This window comes from Bacillus rossius, chromosome 1, assembly GCF_032445375.1.
Source record: "Bacillus rossius redtenbacheri isolate Brsri chromosome 1, Brsri_v3, whole genome shotgun sequence".
Lineage (NCBI taxonomy): Eukaryota > Metazoa > Arthropoda > Insecta > Phasmatodea > Bacillidae > Bacillus > Bacillus rossius.
The window spans coordinates 176,238,536-176,261,961 of record NC_086330.1 but is presented as its reverse complement, the minus strand read 5'-3'; the positions used below and the strand labels follow the sequence as shown (position 1 = coordinate 176,261,961).

The 23,426-nt window shown below is 37.5% G+C and overlaps 1 protein-coding gene across 13 annotated transcripts in view; it reads left to right on the top strand.

The window, feature by feature from the left end:
* The window catches only part of LOC134527111 (uncharacterized), a 134,155-nt gene that overhangs the window by 22,217 nt on the left and 88,512 nt on the right, over positions 1–23,426 (top strand). For all 13 annotated transcript variants that reach the window (XR_010074079.1, XR_010074077.1, XR_010074080.1 and 10 more), the window contains one exon: positions 6,645–6,821. Coding sequence is in view for 7 of the 13 variants with exons in the window: in XM_063359465.1 (XP_063215535.1) it covers positions 6,645–6,821 (177 nt within the window). In the remaining 6 variants the exon portion in view is untranslated. The remainder of the gene's footprint in view (positions 1–6,644; positions 6,822–23,426) is intronic.

Sequence of the window (23,426 nt, the reverse complement as noted above, 5' to 3'; positions counted from 1 at the left end):
TACATTGCACCAAGCCGACGAACCCAAAAACACAGTTTTGAATATTGTTGGTAATCCTTTCCAAACGCTCCTCTCAAAGTTTATGCTTATTTGAGTTTGCGAAAGGTAGGGATCAATGTTATTAAATTTAAAAAAATATATTACTTTGAATTATGGCAGCAAGTTTACAAAAACTTTCAAAATGCACACGTGTCTGAAACTGAGTCAATCAAATCCCAAATAAAAAATAGTAAATACTTTTTCACAGACTTGCGTTTCTGCTGAACTTGCACCTGAGTTGGCGCGAACCTTAATTGAGTATTTGCGGCTCTTGCAGCGACGGTGCTCCACACTCGTACGGGGCAGGTAGTTGGAAGACCCAGTCTTTGATCATGGCCTGCCTCGTAGACCACATTGTTGAGCACCCCGCTCCGTGGATATGCTGTCACCTCCAAGTCATCGTAGGAGCTCTCCTGGCGCTCGACAGCTCGAGTCTCTACCTCGGCTCTTTGCGCATGCGCACACGGCTAATGCACCAATGCAACATACCGGAATTCACACGTGTTAGCTCCCTCAATATTGGCACACCTGCACCCAGTTATGATACTTAAAACTTGGGCTGCTCGTAACATGTATGGTACACCTTCGCTTCAGCGCAGGCAGTTTTAAGCAGTACTTGACCACTAAGTGGCGTACACACCAAAAAATAGCTCTTAAAGGAATGAACTAAAGTTTTAAATAAATATCTAAACATTTAAATAAATAGCCTTTACAGAAGGCTCTGTTAAACAAACTAATACCTGTACAAAGAGTTAGTGCCAACGGTTTAAATGAAAATTTAGTTCTTATTTCAGAGTCAGAAATAGCTAAAGGCATGCCCAGTACCTCACTTTGGAGGTTGGCATTACATAATGGCACAGCGGAGCCTGGCCGCCCCGAGGTTTGGTGCCAAGCTGAAACAGTGTTTGATTATAGATGCCATTATAATCAAACAGTGTTTGATTATAGTTGCCATTATAATTTTAAATTAGTCATAAATAGCTTATTATAAAAAATTTGGTTTTGGCACTCATCTTGTAGCTATTGTAGCTATCCAAATCAAATGCCTTATTTAATCAAAGTAAATTACGTGAATGCATTAATGGATGGTTTACTAATTCATTTTTTACATAAGCAAAATACGGGGTTTTTAGGTATTGTAAAATGTCTATGAATTAAAAAAAAACATATGCTATAATTTATAATAAATGTGTTTTTTTTTTTGTTTGGGCTATAGAACCTTGTAAACACCTAATTGTAACTTAAGAAAAAAACTTTAATGGGGATAATGATAATGAATGTTATATGAACTTTAGTTTTCTGCAACCACATCAGGTTTTTTTGACTCGCCATCTCTATTGCTCCCTAGGAGTTATAAGAGATAAGGAGCAAATTAACATAGGCTAATATAGTTAGGAACTCTCATATAAGCAAAAAAAATGACTTGAAGTTTATTTTTTTTTAACCTGGTACAAAAGCAGACTTCATGAAAAATGCAATTGCGAATTGAGATTTTTTGAAAGCGAAACTGATTTTGTAATACCTAATATATTGCCACAAATGATAACAGCTTAATTAAATTATGTATGTATGTATATTTGTATGCATGCATGCATGTATGTAGGAATGTAGTTATAAAGTTAAGTAGTTATGCAAGTATGTAGTTATGTAGGTATGTATGTAGGTATCATCTTGATAAGCTGCAGCAAAGTCCCCTGCGTAGCCTGGCTTGGGAGTCCTGCAAGCTGAAGGGTATTGCACAGAATTGAAACCTGTGCCCGTCGGCTATTGTGAATGCGGTCTTAGGTCTATCCTCTTGGTAGATAGTATCCTGACTTAAGATCAAGTGATAAAAAAATTTTTGCATTCCTCATTCTAGTGACTTTGTTGGCAATGTTCAACAGAGGTGGTGGGGCGTTTATAGTTAGTTTGTTGATGGGCTTGAAATTTACATAATAACGTAAGCTACCATCTTTCTTTTCTGCAAGAACAATTTGAAAATTATATGTGCTTTCTGTGGGCTTTATTATTCCATCACGTAACGTTTCCCAGACTTGCGCCAGAATTGTTTGTTTCCCCGCGTGTCCCTAACTGCCTCGGGGGGATGAATATAGGCTCGTGAGGGTAGGTCAGTATTGCATGCTCCATCACTGTCGTATGCTTCAGGGAGTCAGCTGTGGCAAACTTATAGCTCTGTTGGTCAACCACGCACTGTATTGAACACGGTGCTCATGCTGAACACTGTGGTGCAGTTGGTCGAGACTTACCCTGTTTGGCAGCGGGGGCATGGGTTGACAGATGCCGTGGATGCACCCCAACCTTACCTAGATGTGCGCGTCTGCTCACTCAGCCACGGCAGCCCAAGGCTGACATCATCTTGCAGTCCGTTGACCACTACAGGGGTTGTAGAGGAGTCCTGGTCACAGACTCTAATGGGCAGTTTCTTAACACCCTGCGTGTTGCAGGCATCTCTGCGGTGGCCAGCTGAAGTCGGCCCGCTTGAGCCATAAAGTGATCTTCCACGACGAGTTGTGCCGTGACGCAGTTATGGCTTGCAGCTGTGTCAACCAAGGCCTTGAAAGCGTGTCCGTTCACTACCACTGGCACTCAAATGAATTATCCCTCTGCGGGTTACTCACGTAACCCAGGATGCGACCAGTCGATATCTGTAAGTTGTTGTCATCAGGGTTTTGTGCGGGGGAGGGTTTGTGGTATACCGTGCCGCCCCTGCGGCCCATTTCCCGCTGGATCATCTCTGGTGCCTCCATGGCGGAACTGGTTCCGTACCGGGCAGTGCATGTGCCAGTGATGCACAGCTCCCAAACACATCTGGCACCTGGGTGGTGATCCCTCCCCAATGACTCGATTGCGCCAGGTGGGGGTCGCTCGGCTCTCTCACTGCGAGTTGGCTGCGTGACTGGGGTTCTCGGTCGGTGGCGTATGTGGCACTAACACCCCTGGACTAGAAGATGTCTTGTTCTCGGCGTGACAATTCATTACAGGCTTGTTTGGGACACCTTCACCACCTTTGTAAGTCCTGCTTGATGGTGCGTGCGTATCTGATAATCTTTTCCACGGGTCATCGCGTCGCATGACATAGGTGCAGGTACAGTTCTGGCCGCATTGCTTCAAACACATGTTCTTAGATGTTTCCTGAGAACAATCGCCGCTGTAGGCGCACTTTCAGAGTCACGAATGCCTCTGCCGTCTCCGTTGGCCTCTGCTCCAAACAATAGAGTTCCGTGCGCACTTTCATCTAGCGCAAGTGTCGGGAAAATGTGCTTCGAATCTCCGAGCGAACTGATATGGCAGTGAATGATTGCGGAACCGGTGTCAGAGTTCTGTTTCCTTAATTGCAACACGATATGTGGCCCTAGAATTACTGTCTGCCTGTTGTTAACACATCTGTGCCTGTGCACATGCTTTGGTCACATGGCCCGGTGGAATTCCCGTTCCTGGGACAATGGTAGGTTGCCTCGTTGCTGCGCTTCCGCGCAAAACCTCACAACTCACGAGCTCCAGAATCCTGTGATAGTTTATTTGCTGCCTTTCCACATGCTCTTGGGCACCATTTGCTATCGCACAAGGGATTGTTTTGAGTTATGTTAAATGTGTTATTTTGACTAGGGCGCCACCACTTGTGTTTCTGGGCATGTGGCCCTGGCTACTCCTATTTCAGGGTTGTGATGTCGCCTGTGTGTAGCGAGGCTTGTACCACCAATTTACAATAAAACACCTCGTTCTTATTCAGAGGTGGAGACACTACATTCATATTAAAAGGTATATTAATTAGGCTCTTGAAGGCGGCCCACACCTTTCAGTCTACCCAATGTCATTGCACGTGGTCACGCTCACAAAAGAAACAACTATTCCTATTCATGAATTTATTTTCACGATACAAGTCCGTTCTCCCTCCACATCATTTTACACAGTTAAAAAGCCTGTGGCACGAATAGTTTAAGAGTTGGTCCAGGACACCGCGTGTGCTGAACAGAATTAGAGTTCGTAGGACATGACAAATTCAGTAATGGTTAAATATAATCATTATGTAAAGCAGTCTACTACCAGAGGTAATAGCTGAAGTTACGTGAAAGTGATTGATATAATTTTAGTGAACAGATGGATATGGATCAGAGAATTGTAAAGTTGAAAACGATGGGTGACCATAGCTCCTTACCTCAGGTAGTGGCGGCAACAGACTGGACTCCTCCGAGCGCATCCTAGAGGCAGACCACCGGGCCATTTCCTTTACAAAAATTTGGAAAAAGCATGCTACCAGGAAAAGGAATGACTACATACAAACCTTACTTACACTTAGCCCAATGGCTGCAAACAGTAATACTGATAGAGTAAACTATTTAAAACAACAAAATATTAATTAAGGCCCGCTTCGGGACTGTTCGGCAATTTTAAGGTCTAGGAATATTTATTATATTATAATTAAAAGTACAACCCTTTTTGAAGTGGTCACCCCATCTGCTAAAAACACAAAACACTAAAGAACAAATAAAATAGTTGCATATTGATTTATTTACTAATTTACGGGAACAAAGCATTGAGAATACTGTGCCCTCCTACAGTAGCTTGTGGCGCACTATTCAAACTCGTACACATACACACGCACAAACATGGCGGGCAGTTTGGAACAGAGGGCGATGGTGGGAGGAGAAGGGGTCTGAAGCGGCGAGGCACATCATGTTTAAGGGAGGGCATAGCCCTGAACGATGTCAGTTATATGTAACATGATAAATAAGTTAGTCATTGTCCTGAAAATCACAATACACTGAACATCATGAACTACACAGAAATAGATGATTGTGCCAAAACAACCAGCAGACCAGTTGCCTTCACAACTATCCCCCGAGAGTAGCATCGAGGGCATGACCTGATTGACGGGACCACATCTTGCCGCTACGAGTAAAATGACCACCAGCCATATTTTTAAAAATTAAAAGGTCAGAGACTTCAAGTAAAACAAACCTATTACAATACAATAAGAACTCAAATGAATTTATCTCTTTTTAGAAAAAACCATGCAGTTAATCCATATAAATTTGATATCATCTGTATATATACAATTTAGGATGTTGGTATGTATGTATGAAATTGATAAACTCCGACAATGTTTGATAAATTCCCATGAAAGTTGGAACATCAAAGTGTTTTTTTCTTGGAGAAGGTTTTTATGCTATCCATTTTTTTTTTGTAACTGACCATTAGATAGCACTGCAGCACATCAACTTCTAAACCAATCAACCGATCGCCATGGGTAAACTGAAAACCCATAGGTCATAGACATACAAACAGTAATTGTGTATCATTTCTCTATGTCCACCACACTGTCATATAGGGCTATCCAATTTCCTTTAAATCCCGGAAACTATATCACCCTGGGTTACACAATATTACAAGGCTGGGAACTGCAGCTAGTATATGTATATATAATATTTTTATTTCTTAGTTAAAAATAGTTTGAATTAAAATATTTTATTATTTAATTATTTTTTATTGAATTTTTATATTGTTATCGAATATTTGTTTTTCTGTTTGTTTCTTCCAGTATTCCATAAAAACTACTGGACCGATTTTAATGAAAATCTTTTTGTATAAAAGCTTATGGATTGTGTTGAAAACTGGAATATATTTTAATTTGCTACAATGACAGGAGCCCGAGATGTTACAATAAAACCACATTTTTTCACAAGCAGGTGCTCCCATTTCTACCAACACCCACTTCTATCAATACTACTGTGTACACATACATAATCTAATTTATTTATTCTATCACAATCAGTAACATTTCACAATAAAATACTTTTTTATTACATGCTGTAATAAAGAAAATAAATAACACCATGTGACACACATTAGTCATTTTTACAAACCTTGACTTGGCCTGCCGAGTAGTGCATGCAGTCATTTTAGTGCAACTCTGTGTGGCAGTGGGTCACAGCAGAAGGTCTATTGCTCAGAACTTTCTCTAATCCGACACCAATGGAGTTACTCACGTTCAGTTTTTTTCAGGTGGATTCTGGCTGTTAACCTTGTCCGCAAAGTAGCCTTACTGTGCTGTCAGCACCTTTAGTTGGCTCGGAGTTTATCTTTTTTGTCTGTTTTCAGTTTTCTAGTGGGTTACATTTCTCATTCAATTTTACCGTTAAAACTATATTGATATTCAATATCCTCAAAATCTCATATCTCGCATGACTGCAGTTCTGAATGTGTTGGTTAAAGACTTTTCGCTGAACATTTTCCACTTGATTGAGTTTCTTTTGGAAGGATTCACTAGATACTGCGATTTTCAATAGATATCAAATAAATCAATTAACCTTTTTATTTTTTTGGTATTTACATTTTGGTAACAGTAGAATCATTAGAGAGACTAAATGATGACCCACTTTCTAGCTTAACTTTTGACCATTATTTATACTCGGTTTATATTGATGTTTTTATCTAACGTATTCTTATCGAACACTTATAAAAGTACTTTAAAATATTAAATTACATAAATGCATGGTATGTGTAGGACATATTAGTAATAATATTTTCTAATAATTTTAGCACTGAATGTATAATGTAATCATTTTGTAATAGGTATTGTATTTTTTTTTTTCTAAAATTTTCAGATTACTAAACTATCACTGACATGGAACCAAAGGGTGTATCTTCCAACTGAATCAGATTATTTGCGTTGCTCAGGCCTTGGAAAAGTTGAAAGCCTCTTCATCTACATTACACCAGGAAGAGTTCATGCAAATGTGTGGCCCCTCATCATCGCATGTGCTGGTCTTCAGCAGTTGAGGGTAAGTAATAGTCATACGCACTACAGAAAATAATTCATTTTTTGAGCTCAAAGTGCAATGTTCTCTAGTAAGTAAGATCAGTGACTCCTGTGTTTTGTGCCAAAATGTGTTACAGAATTAATCAGCAAAATTTTCTTTTGCTAATTTTGTGTGAGATTGTTTAGCCACCAAAATATTGGTGAAACAAAGCTATTAGTTTGCTCTGAGCTGATACTTTACAATGTTCTGTTCATAGTGTAGGTAGTGTGACTTTCGTACTGCAATTAGGTTATTTAGTTTCATAAGTATTTTTAAATAAATTTGTAAAAAAACCTTTTGTAAAGGTACCCTCTAATCTCAACTTGCATCGATTGCAGCATACTAAATCTAACTCTGACTATATTTTGGGTTATTATGACTAAAAACATAAAGCCTACAGTAAAAACATTAGTTCTTAAATGTAGAAGGAATGTTTATAGGGTACCTACCCCACTTAACTCACTTTGAAATAATTTACCTCCTTTTGACCCCAATATAAAAAGATTGACCGATTTAGCTCAAGCAGAAGCTTTAAAATTTTATTAGCCCTACATGTCTAACTACCAAAACTTATAAAATTCTAATGAATAGTTCAAAAGTTATCCTAGGACAATGTCACTTACATATATACGTAGGCAGATTCGCTCAACTTGATCTGCAGATGTCGCTTCGCTTGGACTACAAGTAATACAAGGAAGTGCTGAGCAGACAGCATGAGCACGATATTTCAGTATAGCTCACATGTATGGTGAGGTTGTGTTTTTAATTGACTGTTTATACTACCACTCTGTTTAGGGCTGGGCCGATGCCGATTCCGATTCCTAAGTATCGGCCGATATTCAGAGTATCGGCATCAGCAGCATCTGTAAAATATTTGCCGATACTTCGCGCTGATACCTCAGTCCAAGTTCTTAAACTGTATTATATTGTTTTTGTTAGAAAAAAATCACTAAGGAATAGTATTTCACGCAACTGGTTTTTTTAAAGTCAAAACTAATTTTTAAAATAATTGTTTAATTTTGTAATTTATGCATATTACCCTAAGTTTCTTTCCCACAGCGCTACTGTTTTAAAGAAAACCGGTCGTGTTGATTGTTTTAAAAATACAATGGAGCCCGAGAACCATAGAGACGTGGATACTATAAATGTCCTAAACTTGAGTTTATACCATTTCTTATGTACCAATGCACTCTATAATGCTTAATAATTGTACTTATGCAGTATGTATGTATATATATGTATTATCTGTATAAAATTGAGTTGACTTGTTCTATATCCCGGAGCCCTTAACTCACGGGATGTGCACTCATTAGAGAGATGCTTGAACAACGTTTTGTTTGTGTGCACGGCCGTAAGAGCGCTAGTGTGCTCACTGCTCAATGTTTGTTTACAATTCGTTGCCAAGGCTCATTTGTAATGGCGGCAATTTTTCTTTCGTATTTTTGTTTAGGACTTTAGGTTATTTGCGTGCTACTTGCTTATTGCTTCGTAGGTGGAAACTGGAAAATATCTGGCATTTATTTATTCAATTATTTAGTGGTCATATTTTCATTGAAGTAAGATTGTTAAATTGAGTATAAAATTACGTATTAAGTAAAATACAATGCAGCCACGTGTACAAAAATGCTGTGTGACTGGTTGCGATGAAAAATTTGCTGTTAGACACCGCTTCCCAGTTTACGAAGAAACGGTATACAATGAATGGATACAGAGAATAAACGTCGAGAAGCTGAAAACTCTCCACCCTCTTAATGCTGTAGATGTGATTGCAAACTTCAATAGTAATGCTAGCTTGTGACATAGGTGGTTTTAGCATAAATAGCTACTTAGGTCATTCTTCCACCAATGTTTATACGGTTAGTACTGTGCACGGCCACAACAGCGCTGCAAATAGCGTTCTAGCTGTTATTCAGAGAGTGGCCTTTCTATCCCTCCCTCTCTTTTCTATGCCTTAACTCCATATGGGATCCACTGAACAAAAACTGAATAAATAAATAAAAAAATATTCATTGCCAACTGTGGAGCAAAGACTGCATCACGTTATGTTTACCAGTGCTCGTGATAAAGTAAATTGCACTCGTGATCACGTTTACAGCACTCGCGATCATAGAAACAGTTGCTGAAGAACGTCTGAGTAGCTTGCCCCATCTCCCTGTTATTTATATATCATTGGCTTTGCTGATGTTATGTTATTGTGTTTGTTTACAATTTAGTATTAATGTTAGCTTGAATTGTTAAAATCTAAACCTAAAGCGATATTTTAAGAATTTTTCTGAAGGTGATGATATGGCTGGGAAGAGAAGTGAAGTTTGGAAATAGGGGAGAGTTGGCTAAAACGGGGTACTTAGTGTTTATATGCTCATTAAGTGGCTGGTAATTATACCTTAGTATCCATTATTTGCAAGGAAACACTATATATATCCCTACTGATATTGTGCATATGAAGAGTCGGATCAAAGCAATGTGAAATAAAACATTAATATTTTTCTTTCATGTTGCTAAGTACCCTGTTTTATCATACCGGTCGGATAAAACGGGGTACATCAATGTCGAACATATTAGTGCAGGTATTTAGATACAAATTGAGACATATTTAATACAAATGTGTTGACAACGTTATTACATATGATTTATGACTTGCATGTATATTACAGTTTACTATGATACATTAACAAATAGCACAATAAGGATGTCAAATGTCATCATTATCAGTTTGTAAGGATCTCATTTTTCAAAATGCCTGAAATCACAGACTCTCTGAGTATCAGTGCAAGTTATACAACACATTTATACCAAAACAATATTCTATCGCTGGAAATAATCACAAGTGTAAGGACCAACATCATCACTGTCTATACCTGCACACTGTTTGTGTGCCCATTCATCGCACATAACACACTTAATCCACCCTTCTTCTGATTTGGAGTTTGAATACAAGTCCTAGCAGAAGAGACATGCTGCATTTGTTTCCTCTTCATCAGATGTTTCAGAGTTGTCCTGAGTCATTACGGATATTTTACTGCATTTTTATTACTGTGGTCTTTGCGAGTTGTAGACTCATTAACATGTGACCTGTCTCTAGATGAATTCAGTTTTATTTTTACTGTTTTGGGATTAGCAGTAGAACTATGCGCAGATGTCTTACTTTGTGCAGCAATTAGGCCTAGTTCATTTTTATAAGGGGAGCTCGTGAGGATCACAGTTTTGCCACGTATCCTGTTATTTTTGGTTTCAACCTTCCTCTGAGCTATAGGTATGGGTTTAATGCCGATGTGGCTGTTGATGTGGATGCTTCGGAATCCAAAAGACACTGCGAAAATGGCCCATGAGATTCACGTTGGCTAGATGCACGTTCAGATGTGCTGGCCATAGGTTCAGATTCAGCCATGGTAGGTTGTACCAATTGTTGGTGGATGCTTGAAATGGCCAAACTTTGCTTCCTCTAAAGGCCTTTCAGTGGTTTCAGCAGGTTGGAACATCCAGCCTAAGCCTAAAACATAATAATTCACACATTATGATGCTTCTTATTTTAAAAAGTCAACATTCAGCAAAATAATAGAGATTTTATTTAGTTTTTTTTTTTCCAATAAATATATTAAAAAATGATACATATTTATTTTTTACACTTCTCAGAATGCAATAATTTTAAAGTGCTTGCCTTTCTTAGTTACCATCCTCAAGCGATAAACCAGTTCTGGCTTTTTTCACTCTCGCTTTAAGAAGTTGATTGTTGGACGCCAAACATTTTAGAAGCCTTAAGGTATCCCATTCTGGCAGCCAAAACCTCAGCAACTGCATTTTTCATAGCATCTTGAGACCAAGACTGTCTGTTGGTTTGGCGAACATAAGGCATGATGATTCACTGTCTAAATAAAATACTGTACATTAATTTGTGCCCGAAACCAAATAAATAATGGTTTAGAACTTATGGGTAACAATATCAAATGATCATTGTACTTAAAGCTATAGTTAAGAAACGGTTTGATAAAACAGGGTATAGTCGGATAAAACAGGGTACTACCCTGTTTTAACCGACCACGCAGTACCCTGTTTTGTCAGACTACGCCTTGCTACAAAATAAATTCATTTATAAGGAAAGATGAGAAACGTACAAGATAGTACACACACGTATTTGTAGTGCATACTACACTCATTTCTATGCCCACTCACCTGTATAGTTTGACGGTTTCATTCATCTGCAGTTATCATACAAACAAAAGCCAAAAATTACATCACATCAGTCAGAAAACACACTTTTCTCAATATACAACGCTTGACGCTGCCGACTGCCGCGCTATTTGTTGCTGGCTAGCAGTACTCGTACGAGTAATTAACTGACACGAGCAGAGGTAGATGGCAGCACGGTATAGTGGAAATAACAGCAGTACCCCGTTTTACCAGACCACCCGGTTTTGTCCAACTCTCCCCTACTTCACTCTTCAATTAAATGAAGATTCCAAGGGTACATGCACTTTCTGCCATGTAAAAAATATCACGAGGTGGGGCAATGCTTTAACATGTGGGGTGAAAAAAAAGTATTTGTGTGCGTTTTATTATTATTGTAAGATGCATGTTAGTGTTTTGACCGTTTGATGGTACTGTCATAATATGAAATTAAAAAATACTTTATAAGTAAAATATCCTTTCATAACACAAACATTTCTTTGGTTAGTATCGGCATCGAGTATCGGCAGTATCTGCCCATAAGAATCGCTATCGGTGGAATCGGTGAAAAGTGGTATCGGCTCAGCCCTAATCTGTTCACTCAATGTCTCGTGTGTGAATCAGGCTTAGTGACCATGGGGAAGTTGTTAGAAGGATTTATTTACCTATGCCTACCTACAATCTGAACATGTCCAAACATTGCTAGTTTTTTTAATATCCTTTGGGGTTGCAGTGGTCTCGTTGTTAGGAGATTCTGGTTTGAATTTTGATGGGGTGAAACATGGTATTTTCAAAAGTTGGGAAACCTAGCAGAATTTCACATGAGCTGGTGTGTTGTATTGCAGTACTCCTGTTCCTATTATTCATGCATACCATCAAAGATCCATTTTCATTTTAACACCTCTCACTGTCTTCAATTGTTCTGATGCTGATGAGACAATAAGACCTAATACATTTATTCTAAACATCTTAAATTCATCTCCTAAATAAATTGAAATTTTTTGTCTTTTGATTTCATGGTCTTAACTAGTATAAATATTGACACTAGGTACAGAGAATTAATTTCATTTACTTATATCACAAATTTAGATTCAATAAAAAATCTTTTTTAAGTAAGAGACATCTCTCTGCTTGGTTTTGTGATTAAACCCACAGATTACCTACCTGGTCTTAACTGTTGTGAGACCAACAGTTGGAAAACACAGGAATGTGGTTTAACGGTAAAATGTGCAAGGTGTTGGGTGCCCTCTGTAGAGAAACATGTGAACTTGAATCCCTACAACATTTAACATTGTCCCTATGTTTGTGTTTTTTATTCTGCCCTCTCTTATATCAGTAATAGGCTTTACTCTTATTATTACCTTACGTTTCACTTAAATGAACATAATTCATTGGCGATTTGAGAAGGAAAAACTAATATTGAATTAAATATATAGATTTTAAATGTATTGATATACTTGTAGTAACGAAAGTGCAAAATCATCACCACATGAAATAACAATACATTTGGAAAACGTGATGACTTGACAATCATACAGAAACACATACTTGGTAATCATTAAAATTTATTATACAAAATATTAAAATCAGAAAATTACTCGAACTTTGTCCTGGTAAAAATAATTGGAATTGAATAATAAAATCTCTGACTAGCATGGCCAGTATGATGGGCTCACATAAAGCAAATGTTCTTATATGTCAAAAGTTCTCAAAATATAAATTAAATGTTTCAAATTTCATAAAACTTTTCCTCTGAGAAATTTTATTTATAAGCTCTGGCAAAGTTCTGGTCAGTATTGCAATTGATTCCTATACTGTAATACTCAATAGTAGGGGAGAGGGGGGCACATTTCAACAAATTTTATTGTATAATATTTTTAAATTAAACATTTAATTTTTTATCCTGGTAATTAGCATCATTAGTTTTAATAGTATGTTGAGCAGCTTGTTAATTTTTTACTGCAGTCTCTAATCTCAACTATGAGGTTATATTTTATATTTTATGAACCGCTTACGTTTGTTGAATTGTACCCCTATCATGACATTTCAACAGGTGGTGGGGTACCTTTCAACAAATAAATAATATTTGTCTTTACTTTCAAATGAATAAAACATTTATTGGAATAAGTCAAATAAGCTAATATATGTATAACAATATACAAATGCAACAAAATAAAAAATAAAAAATTAATAGATATGGTTAAATCATCTTATTCACTTACAGCATAACATTTATGTATTACATTATTTTCTTGTTAACTGAAGGTAGTTTACAGCAAATTCCATAGAAGAAATGGCTCAAGATGTTCCTCCACTCATGGTTGGCTGCGGGAGTTTCATCATAATGTCACTTCTGTCAACAATGTAATATAGTTTTTTCGGGGAAATAAAATTTCTACGGGTCTTCATTCCTTTGCATGAGTCTAACTTGTTTTCTTCTTGGTCTTCTACTTGCCCTACAAATAAGACTTTGTACTTCTTTCCTGCAAAAGAAACTAGCACAAAATCATTTATTTGAATTACTGTATCATTATTTTCCAAATATACATTTTCTTCAAACTCTGATGTGGAAATCAAAAGTTTATCTATATATCTTTACAATCAGACTCGTCTTGCAAAAGAATTTCACTACCTTCACTATCACAATATTCATCATTGAAACATTTTCTTGTAGGCTTGTGTTTTCCAGTTTTGATTATTTTCTCTAATTACATTTTCTTCGTGCCTAATTTTGACTTCTTTTCTAACCTTTTCATTGTTTCCTCTTCAACTCAGTTTTTTTCCAGTAAGTATTGTTTACTTCTTTTTCTTTCTTCCTCCAATTTTTCTTCTTGGTTCTGCTTTTGGAAAAGGCCAAACATCGTCAGGTGTCAGAATTCCTTCAGGTCTACTTGTGTTTCTTTCACAGTGTTTTGATTTTTCTGGTGTGAAGTTTGAAACATCAGAATCGTCTTAAGACGAGACACTTGCCAAGTACATGTTGCTTTAAAAGCTGCTGTGATGTTTTAAGAGTAAATGAAGCAATATATGCTGTGTTCATCAAAGCAGCTAGGTTATGAATGGTTACAGTTTTGCCAGGATTTGATAACCGCCAATCATTTTCTGCAATTTTCAGTTTTGATTTAAATGGTCAGTTTAGTTATAATGTAAATACACAGTTAATCCATCATTGTTAAAAGGTTATATTAAAAACTCAGCATCTTTCTTAATATTGTGTAATTTCCTCTTTCTATTACATACATTTCTCACACACCAGCCATATATATTTTCTTACTCACACTATTACAGTCGTACTAACATAACTTATTCAAACCAACACCAAAGTTACCTAATGATTTTATTGTTTCCAACAGCCCCCCTCAATAAACTTTATCTAGGTAGACTTTGCGAAACAATTAAGTAAACAATACAAGTGAACAGCTAAAAAAAAACTAAACCAATAATTTGCATTATTCTAGCCCTGTACTTCTTATACAGTTCAAGAGTGTGATCTTATTCACTGCTTTAGTGAACATGTCAGCTATTTGATTCTGAGTACACACATATTTTACACTGATAAGACCCTCACTGAATTTTTCTCGGACAAAATGATGGCGAATGTCAATGTGTTTGAACCGTCTGTGATTCTCTGGGTTTTTTGACACTCTTATTGCACCTTGATTGTCTTCGTATAGGATCACAGGTTCATTTTTTAACACTGCCAGATCCTGCAGTACCCCTCTGATCCAACACGCTTCGGCCGCTGCACCACTCAGAGCCATGTATTCCGCCTCGGTAGATGACAGGGCAACAGTTGACTGTTTCTTGGAGGTCCGGGTGAAGTAAGTTAGCCTCTGTCAAAGGTATGTCAAGTGTCCATCCTCCCATATTTGTCTACAGAGGGATAGGTGCAAATGTGGATCCCTGCACTCTTATATTGTTTTAAATTGTCAATTTATTTTGGGTCATTATGCTTTCCCCTACGCACCAACAACAAGGATCTACAGCATCGTGTGTGAGTGATTTAAGGAGCATGTGATGGTGACATCATGGTGTTTGAATAAATATATATATAAAACAGATGGCGATCTGGTGTTACAATTTAAATAATCCACAATAAATAAGCTTGTAAGAACTTATGAGCATCTTCTACAATGCAACTGGAAGGACAAAAATGAGCTAATACCTTATGTTTATGGTTTTTCTTTCTTTGTTTGGACTATTAATTAAAACGAAATGCTGTAATAAAATTACTGTAAAATATGAATTTTCACCTGGGTTACGGCAAAGGCCAATTTTATTATAGTTGAACTAGTTAGCAGACTGCTCACGGTAACCATAATTGGAATATTTGTAATCTTTATTTTTTTTTGTGTTTGATATTGTATTTCCTTAATTTGTGAACAAGAAACATAATTTTATATGCTTCAATGTCTGTCACTTAATAGTTTAATAATTATAGAAAAGGATGTTAACCTGGTGTAACATGTGTTTGGTCCTTTGAGGTAACCGTCAGTAACATGGAAAATGGTGCTGGTACAGTTAAATTTCAAATTCCTATTGTCATTAAATTTAATATAATTTTAAATACTAAATATCACGGACTATTTAGGTACCATTGTGATCACTGATTTATTTCTGATCTTTTATGTCTGATAACCATTTTTTATTCATTTTATATTTAACAAGTTTTCTTTGTTCTAGTTAACCTCCCTTATTTTAATAATTATGTAATTGTGGAGATGGTGCCTTTTTGCTCTCATGTGAATGTATTGCCGGAAGTTGCATTGGCGGCCCACTTTCATTCTAGAACGTTATGGGTGAAGAACACTGTTCCATGTTGCTGTCGTGTACAGATCCCTCCACGGGACTATTTCTTCATCCGCATGTAACTTTAATCTTTGTGGCTTATCATAATGTTTTATTGTCATAGGTGAGCAGTCCAAAGTTGGTTAATATATCTAGATGTGTTTTGCAACCAGTATGAGGAACTTGGCTGAACTGTGTAATATTTAATTGTGATTGTGGGTGGAGCCAATGGTGTCCGCCATGTTGGATTAAAAAAGTGCTGTTCATGAAAAGGGCAGGAAGGAACTAGGTAGTTGTGTTGTGTGACGCGAGAGTGAATGGCCGAGTGCCGCCGTGCTGTGTAATAAGTGCTGGCCAGTGACCTGGGGCCTGTGAGCATGTGATAATAAATGAATAGAAACACCAGTAGTTCGGCTTAAGTTATTCGTCCGGCGGCTCATCTTCGGCCGGACCACAAAACCCAATAAGTCGGCGGTAAAGCCGGTACCATCACAATATCCACTCAGCTGAGCTGCGGTTTCTTGTCGTCTGTAGACAAGTGTCAAGTCCAAGGTCCCCTTTATATATCTCAAAACGCGTTTCAGGGCAACCCATAGCGCTTTACTTGCCCGGTTTTGATATCTACTCAGAATGCCAAGAGTAGCACTAAGATCCGGTCTTGTGCCTAGGGCGAAATACAACAGGCTTCCAATAATCTGTCGACATTTTGTTTCCAGCTCTTTGTCTTCTTCAGTGTCCTGGCAGTTTATTTTACACAGTGGGTCCATTGGTGTGGACACGGGTCTACAGTCCGCCATCCCATATTTCACTAACAATGATTTCAAAAAATGAGTTTGATTCAATTTTAGAGTTCCAGACTTTAAATCTTGCGAGATACAAATTCCTAAGTAGTTTGACACCGGTCCTAGGTCTTTCATCTTGAACTTGTTCTTCAGACTTTATTTCAATGCCTGAATTTGGTTTTCATCGTTGCCTACTATTAGCTGGTCATCCACATACAGCAGGACATATAGCTTCGTTTTGTCTGTGTTCTTGACATACAAGCAGTAATGTTTTGATCTTTTCAATCCTTCCCTTTCTATAGCTTCATTGAACTTTTCGTTCCAGCATTTTGGTGAATTTTTAAGTCCATAGAGAGATTTTTTTAGTTTGTAAACTGTCTTTTCATCCCCCTCCATTCCATCTGGTTTTGCTATGAAAACTTCATCATCTATATCACCATAAAGAAAAGCACTTTGAACATCCATTTGATACACCGGCATGCCCAGGTCATTTGCAGTCGCCAACAGAATTCTAAGCATCGCCATCTTAGCCACTGGCACATACACTTCACTTGCATCAAAAACGCTGAGCTGCTCAAAACCTCTTGCAACTAGTCTCGCTTTGTACTGCACTGGTTCTCCTTTTTCATTTTGTTTAATCTTAAATACCCATTTGCTGCCTATGACACAGGCGTCTTTTTGGAGGTGTAACTTCTGACCAGGTGTCAGTTTCCTTTATATAGAGTTCAATTCAATATTGATAGCTTCTTTCCACTTTTGCCTTTCATTGCTCATCATTGCTTCTCCGTATGTTTGCGGCTCATCTGCACAAAGAAAACTTGTCTCATATTGGCTCAGATACCTTGGTTCCTTTAGTTTTGTTCTATCCCTCAAATTACATGTTCCCACCTTTTCACATTTCTTTCCACAGTTATCTGTTTCAAAGCCTCTGAATTCCTCTTCATCTGCAGATTCATTATTTAAGGAACTTTGTTCAATTGTACTGCTTCCCTCTACATTTTCCAGTTGTATGCCTTCCGCTTCATCCCTGCAGTGCCCTTCAGTTTGGATAGGTTTGGTAACTTCGATTCCCATTGTTGTTGTTACACCATCTGGCTTGAACACTACATTTCTTGATATTTCAATTTTTCCTTGGTTCGGTACATATACCCTGTAGGCCTTAGCATTTTCCTGATACCCTACAAATAGTCCTTTTGTGCTCTTAGCGTCCCATTTCTTTCTTTTTTCTTTAGGCACCTGCATGTAAGTCTCTGTTCCAAACACTTCAAAATGTTTGATTTCAGGAACTGACTTGAACCATAGTTCATATGGGCTTTTTCCTTTAACAGAACTCGTGCCTGTCCGGTTGATGGTGTATACTGCAGTATTAACTGCTTTCGCCCATAAGGTTTTGTTCAGGTTTTTGGCTTCCAGCATAGTCCTGGCTGCCTCCACAACTGTTCTTAGTTCTCTTTCAACTTTCCCATTTTGCTCTGGGCAGTAAGGTGCAGACTTCTGGTGCCGTATTCCCATTTCATCAGTGATTTTCCGCATTTCTTGACTGCACAGTTCAGTGTCGTTTCCCGTTCTCAGAATTTTTACTGGAGTTCCGGTGTCGTTCTTAGCTATACTTAGAAAGTTCTTAATCTTTTCTTTAGCTTCATCTTTGAACTTCAAGAAGTAAACAAATTTATACCTTGAAAAATCATCTTTTATCAATAGGAAATATCTTGAACCTCCAATTGATGCTGTTTCCATCGGGCCACAAATGTCTGCATGAACGATCTCACAAGTCTCCGTCGTTTTGTGTAGTCTCTGTTGTTTCCCCTTTATGCAAGCTTCACAAAATAAGTCCTCAGTACCTTGCACTTCTATGTTGTGGCTCTTCAGAATATTTTTGACCTGCTCTGTATTTTGGTGCACCAACTTTTCATGCCATATTTTAATGGAAGGCTTCTTCACAACACTCACCACAGCTGGGATTGGTTCACACCTAAACATCATCTTGTACAGCTTCCCCTCCAGAGTTCCAACAGCATACACTTTTCCAGATTTACTAAGTTCACATTTAGACTCTCTCCATTCAATTTGATAACCTCTTCTCAACACTGCACCAACAGAGAATAAATTGAATTTGATATCAGAAACATATAACACATCTTTTATCTCCGATATTTGCCAATAATTACCATCATACACTTCTACTCTCACAGTTCCTACCTCGTTTGCTACAAGTATTGACCTATCACCAATTACAATATGTTTTTCATTATCCAACTTGCGCATGTCATAAAAAAAATGTCTTTGAGCACACATGTGTTCAGATACTCCACTGTCCACATACCAGCTTTTGTCATCCAGGCTTTCACTTACCATTGCAGCACTGATAAAAGCATTCAGATTGCCCCCCTTTAGTGTGCGGTGAGCAGGGTCAGAGCTATTTTCAGCTTTTAACCTCCATCTACAATCTTTACTAATATGTCCCATCTTTTCGCAGTAATAGCACATACGTCTCCCACCTGGATTATTAGTTTACGATTTATTTGAATAGCAGTTTTTCTGAATGTGTCCTGCCTTCCCACACTTAAAACACTTTAATGGATTCGGCCTACCTTGATTTTTAGACAACAGGGCGTTATCCTGACTGCCCTTTCCAGAGATACGCTCCTCTTCAATCAACAGACGCGCACTTAACTCTGACAGTTTTTGGTCCTTTGTTGACACAGACTCCCATGCCGACACAAAGTGTTTATATTCTTCCGGTAGTGATACTAAAATCTTCGTCATAAGCATTTGATCGGACAGCTTCTCCCCATGCTGCTTCAGCCGAACCACCAACTCTTGCAGTTTTGACAGGAAAGCCGCGACTCCTTTCCCTTCGTATTTCAAAGAAAAGAACTTGTGCTGAAGTTGATGCAAGCTTACTTCCGACTGCTGTTCGAAAATTGATAACAGTTTATTCAACATCTCTTGTGCTGACTCGCAAGCCAAAATGTGCATAATTGTCCTTCTTCTAATCTTGTGACAATTATTTCTTGAGCTTTGCTGTCTCGTGTCACCCATTCCTTTAATTTCTTCTTTTCCATCTCGGTTTGTGAATCGTCATCCACCACAGTAGGTTTAAACTCCTTTCCAGACACCATGCTATATAAACCTTTTGATTTTAACACGACCGTAATTTGAAATTTCCATACACTCCAGTTTGATCCATTTGCCAATCTAATGCAGTTGTAGTTGGATTCCATGATGGACGCCCGCACTGCGTATTTTCTTCTTCTTTTCTCAACACATCACTATCGCAATAAAACGGTGATAATTATTCAATAACACCAGTGTGCTTTCATATGGTCTGGGCCCATAACCTGTTAATAGGTTATATTAAAAACTCAGCATCTTTCTTAATATTGTGTAATTTCCTCTTATTATATTATATTATTATAGTATTTAACAATGGGATTTGTATTGGATTGAAAGGGTAAATTCCTATAGGACACGTTTCTCACACGCCAGCCATATATATTTTCTTACACTATTACAGTCGTACCAACATAACTTATTCAAACCAACACCAAAGTTACCTAATGATTTTATTGTTTGCAACAATTATTGTTTAACCCTAATTTTGATATTTTATTATAATTTTATTTGGAATACTGAGAAAACAAAAGGTATAAGTATTAACATTACATACACCTGCCTAATACTTAAATGATAGTTAACTTATTTTAGTAATAGCATTTGACTCAGCCATTTTATTATGAGCCTAGGCATATTGAACTCTACAAAAAGGCTGTAATATTCCTATGTTATTGCTTAAATGAACCATATACATGTAAAGGGGTACATTTCAACAATGTTGAAATCTACCCCCAGCAGTTTGTTGATATCTGCCCCATGAGCAATCATTGAAGTTATAGTAATGTTACTACTTTTAGAAACTGTTTTTAAAGATGTTCATATTATTTTCAGATGCAGAATATCTTATTTAATTGGGTAAATAAATCCTACTTACATCAATCAAAGTAGAGACTGTAAAATGCAGTGCTGAAAACAACAATAACTTTTTACTTTGCAACACATAAAACAGTGTTTACTGAATCACAAAGCACTTATGAAAAGAGATGGAGGGAAATCCATTGCTAGCTATTGTTCTGTTGTGGAACTTGATTAGTTTCCCATTAACCAATCAAAACAAGGCTCCATTGGTATAAAATTCAAGCTGTTGAAAGGTGCCCCATGTTGAAATGTGCCCTCCTCTCTCCTATAGTAATTTCAAGTGACTTTTTTAGTGTCAAAATGTTTTGAAGTTTATATTACATGTGGAATCAAGTTTAAAATCACTAAACACGTGCTACAAGCACAAAAGTTTGGTGATGTCACTAAATTTTGTGACCTGGAAGAGTCCCAATGCCTTTTCAAGAGATGCTGCTGATATGGACTATCTAATTACTCAAGTGGTTTTGCAGTACAGGCCAACCACTTCACACAAATGTTCAAATTCTTAACACAGCTTTACAGTACGTCGTAATTAATGTATGTGTCACAATTACTTTTTCACAGTAAAATCCCACCTCACACAGATGATGCTTAAATGTACTGGACCTGGACCCGAACTCTCTCCTGCATTCCAATTCCCATGATGCAACAAACTGGATGCTCAATTGATTCAAACAATTTAATTGTAAAAAACAAAAGCTTATATTAGGTGAATGTAATACATGTTAAAAAATGCATGCACTTGGTGATGTTAAAATATTTTATATTGTGTCAATAAAAAATTGTGTACATTGAAATTTTTGTTGCAACCGTATCTTTTTTCCTTTCTTCCATTTTTTAACTTTTGGATGTTTATGTAATGATTTGTAGGACCGAATAAATAAAACAAACTATTTCACTACAGCATGTGCACACACGAATGACAAATATAAAACATACCAGACAAAACACTAGCGGAGCACACACACAGAAAATACCAAAGATAACATTAAACAAAGAATAACCAAATGAAGCCTGTTCTTATTCACAACACTCCCACTAAAACATACTTTGAGCTTGAATTAAATCAGTTGCCTGAGTCCCAGACCCTTAACACCTAAACTGTGCTTGGTGATTGGCAAGCTCTTGCTATCATATTGGCAATCACACTTTTACTGTCACATAGGATGTTCATATTTGTATGACAACAATCCTTGTCTAGCTTACTTACCAGTCGCGGAGCCGTTCCTTAATTGCCTCATGCCCCATCGATTCAGTCTTCTATGCCACAATGCACCTCTAGAGATATGAGACATCAAGGTACAATTCGCCTTCTCTTCAGGACAATTCAGCCTGTACATGTTGTTAACTAAGGAGGCTGTGGCAACCAGTTCCCGGTTAGTGTTGTATATGCCACACCCTTTGCCATTAAAAATCACAGAGTGGCCATTCTTGACAATTCTACTTACTGAGAGAATATTGGTCGAAAGATTAGGCACATATAATACTTTTTTTGCCTTAATGTTGTCAGCCTTACCAGTTACGAATACTTTCAGAAGTACATCTACCTTGCAACTAGCTAACAGTCAGTTGTTATCAGCCATTACAACTTGATCATTTGCATTTTAGTGAGCATCCAAAAGACAGTTGAGTTTTCTAGTTAGGTGTGCCATTGCCCCAGATTCTATATACCATTCCTCAGCGTCTGCATTTTCCATTGAAAGAACATTCAGAACTGCACTGTTACCTTTTTTCCTTAGATCTGTGTCCTTCGTACATAAATTGGGCAAATATCATGCTATGTGCAATCATAGCATCTGGGACCCTTCTTAAAACCATTTTTTTCTTTAGTGCTATAGAAGGCCGACGTCTGGCCAGGCAACAAATGCTTAATATGTTGTAACTTGAACGTCTTGCAGCAGATTTTTTTTAATAGAATCAGAATCACCCATAATAGGCATTCCTGAACTTTCTAGACCCATAATCATTGGCCCATATTTGTCTGGTAATCCAGCTAGCAATAATGTTCCAATCCATTCCTCACTTACTTCAAAATTGATGCCTCGAAGATGTGTGCCGTGTTTATAATGGCATTGACATACTCGTCCACAGAAATGCAGGTTTATAGTTTAGTTGTTATTAGTGTTCTTAGTAATCCCACCCTTTATGTCAAACCTGAATCCTGAAAAACTCTTTAACTTGTCCCATGCCTTCTTTACTGTAGTCCCGTCTTGGACATGCATATATTTCACCAAAAAAAATAGAAAAAAATTATCTTTGGCATTGTATTCTTCGCCAGTAACACACTGCCTAGTTCTTCATGTTCAATGTAAGTGCTCGTGGCAGACAGCCATTTGTTGTAATTTTCTTAGCCAATCAGCTTCTCAAATTGTGGTAATGTGCTGTGTGCTTGTTCTATTGCCATGTTGGGCCTCCTTTATGTTATGTATGTAAGTCTCTTGATTACTTCTACATCACTATCAGTATCAATACAAAATCACTTGAACCTTCAACAGCATACCTTGAAATCACTGTTGAAAGTCCCCCCTGTACCACGTGTGTGAAAGGTAAGCAGCACAGACTTTAATTCCATCATCTGGTGTCTATGGCATATGAACCACTTCAATAAGTGCACTCTGTTATTTTTGGCCCAATGGATGAATAATCAATTGGAGGTTCACGCTATTTATTCACGCTCATCTATGATTACTCTAAGAAGGTTTTTCGGTCTTTTGTTGAGAGACAAACAAGGTGACGTGTCAAGACATTGCGTACCTACAATGGGGGTGAATATGTGAACACAGACTATGTTGGCAACCTTAAGGGATCTGGGAATTCAGCACCAGACCACTTGCTCCTATATACCTGAACAGAATGGAGTAGCTGAGAGACTAAATCG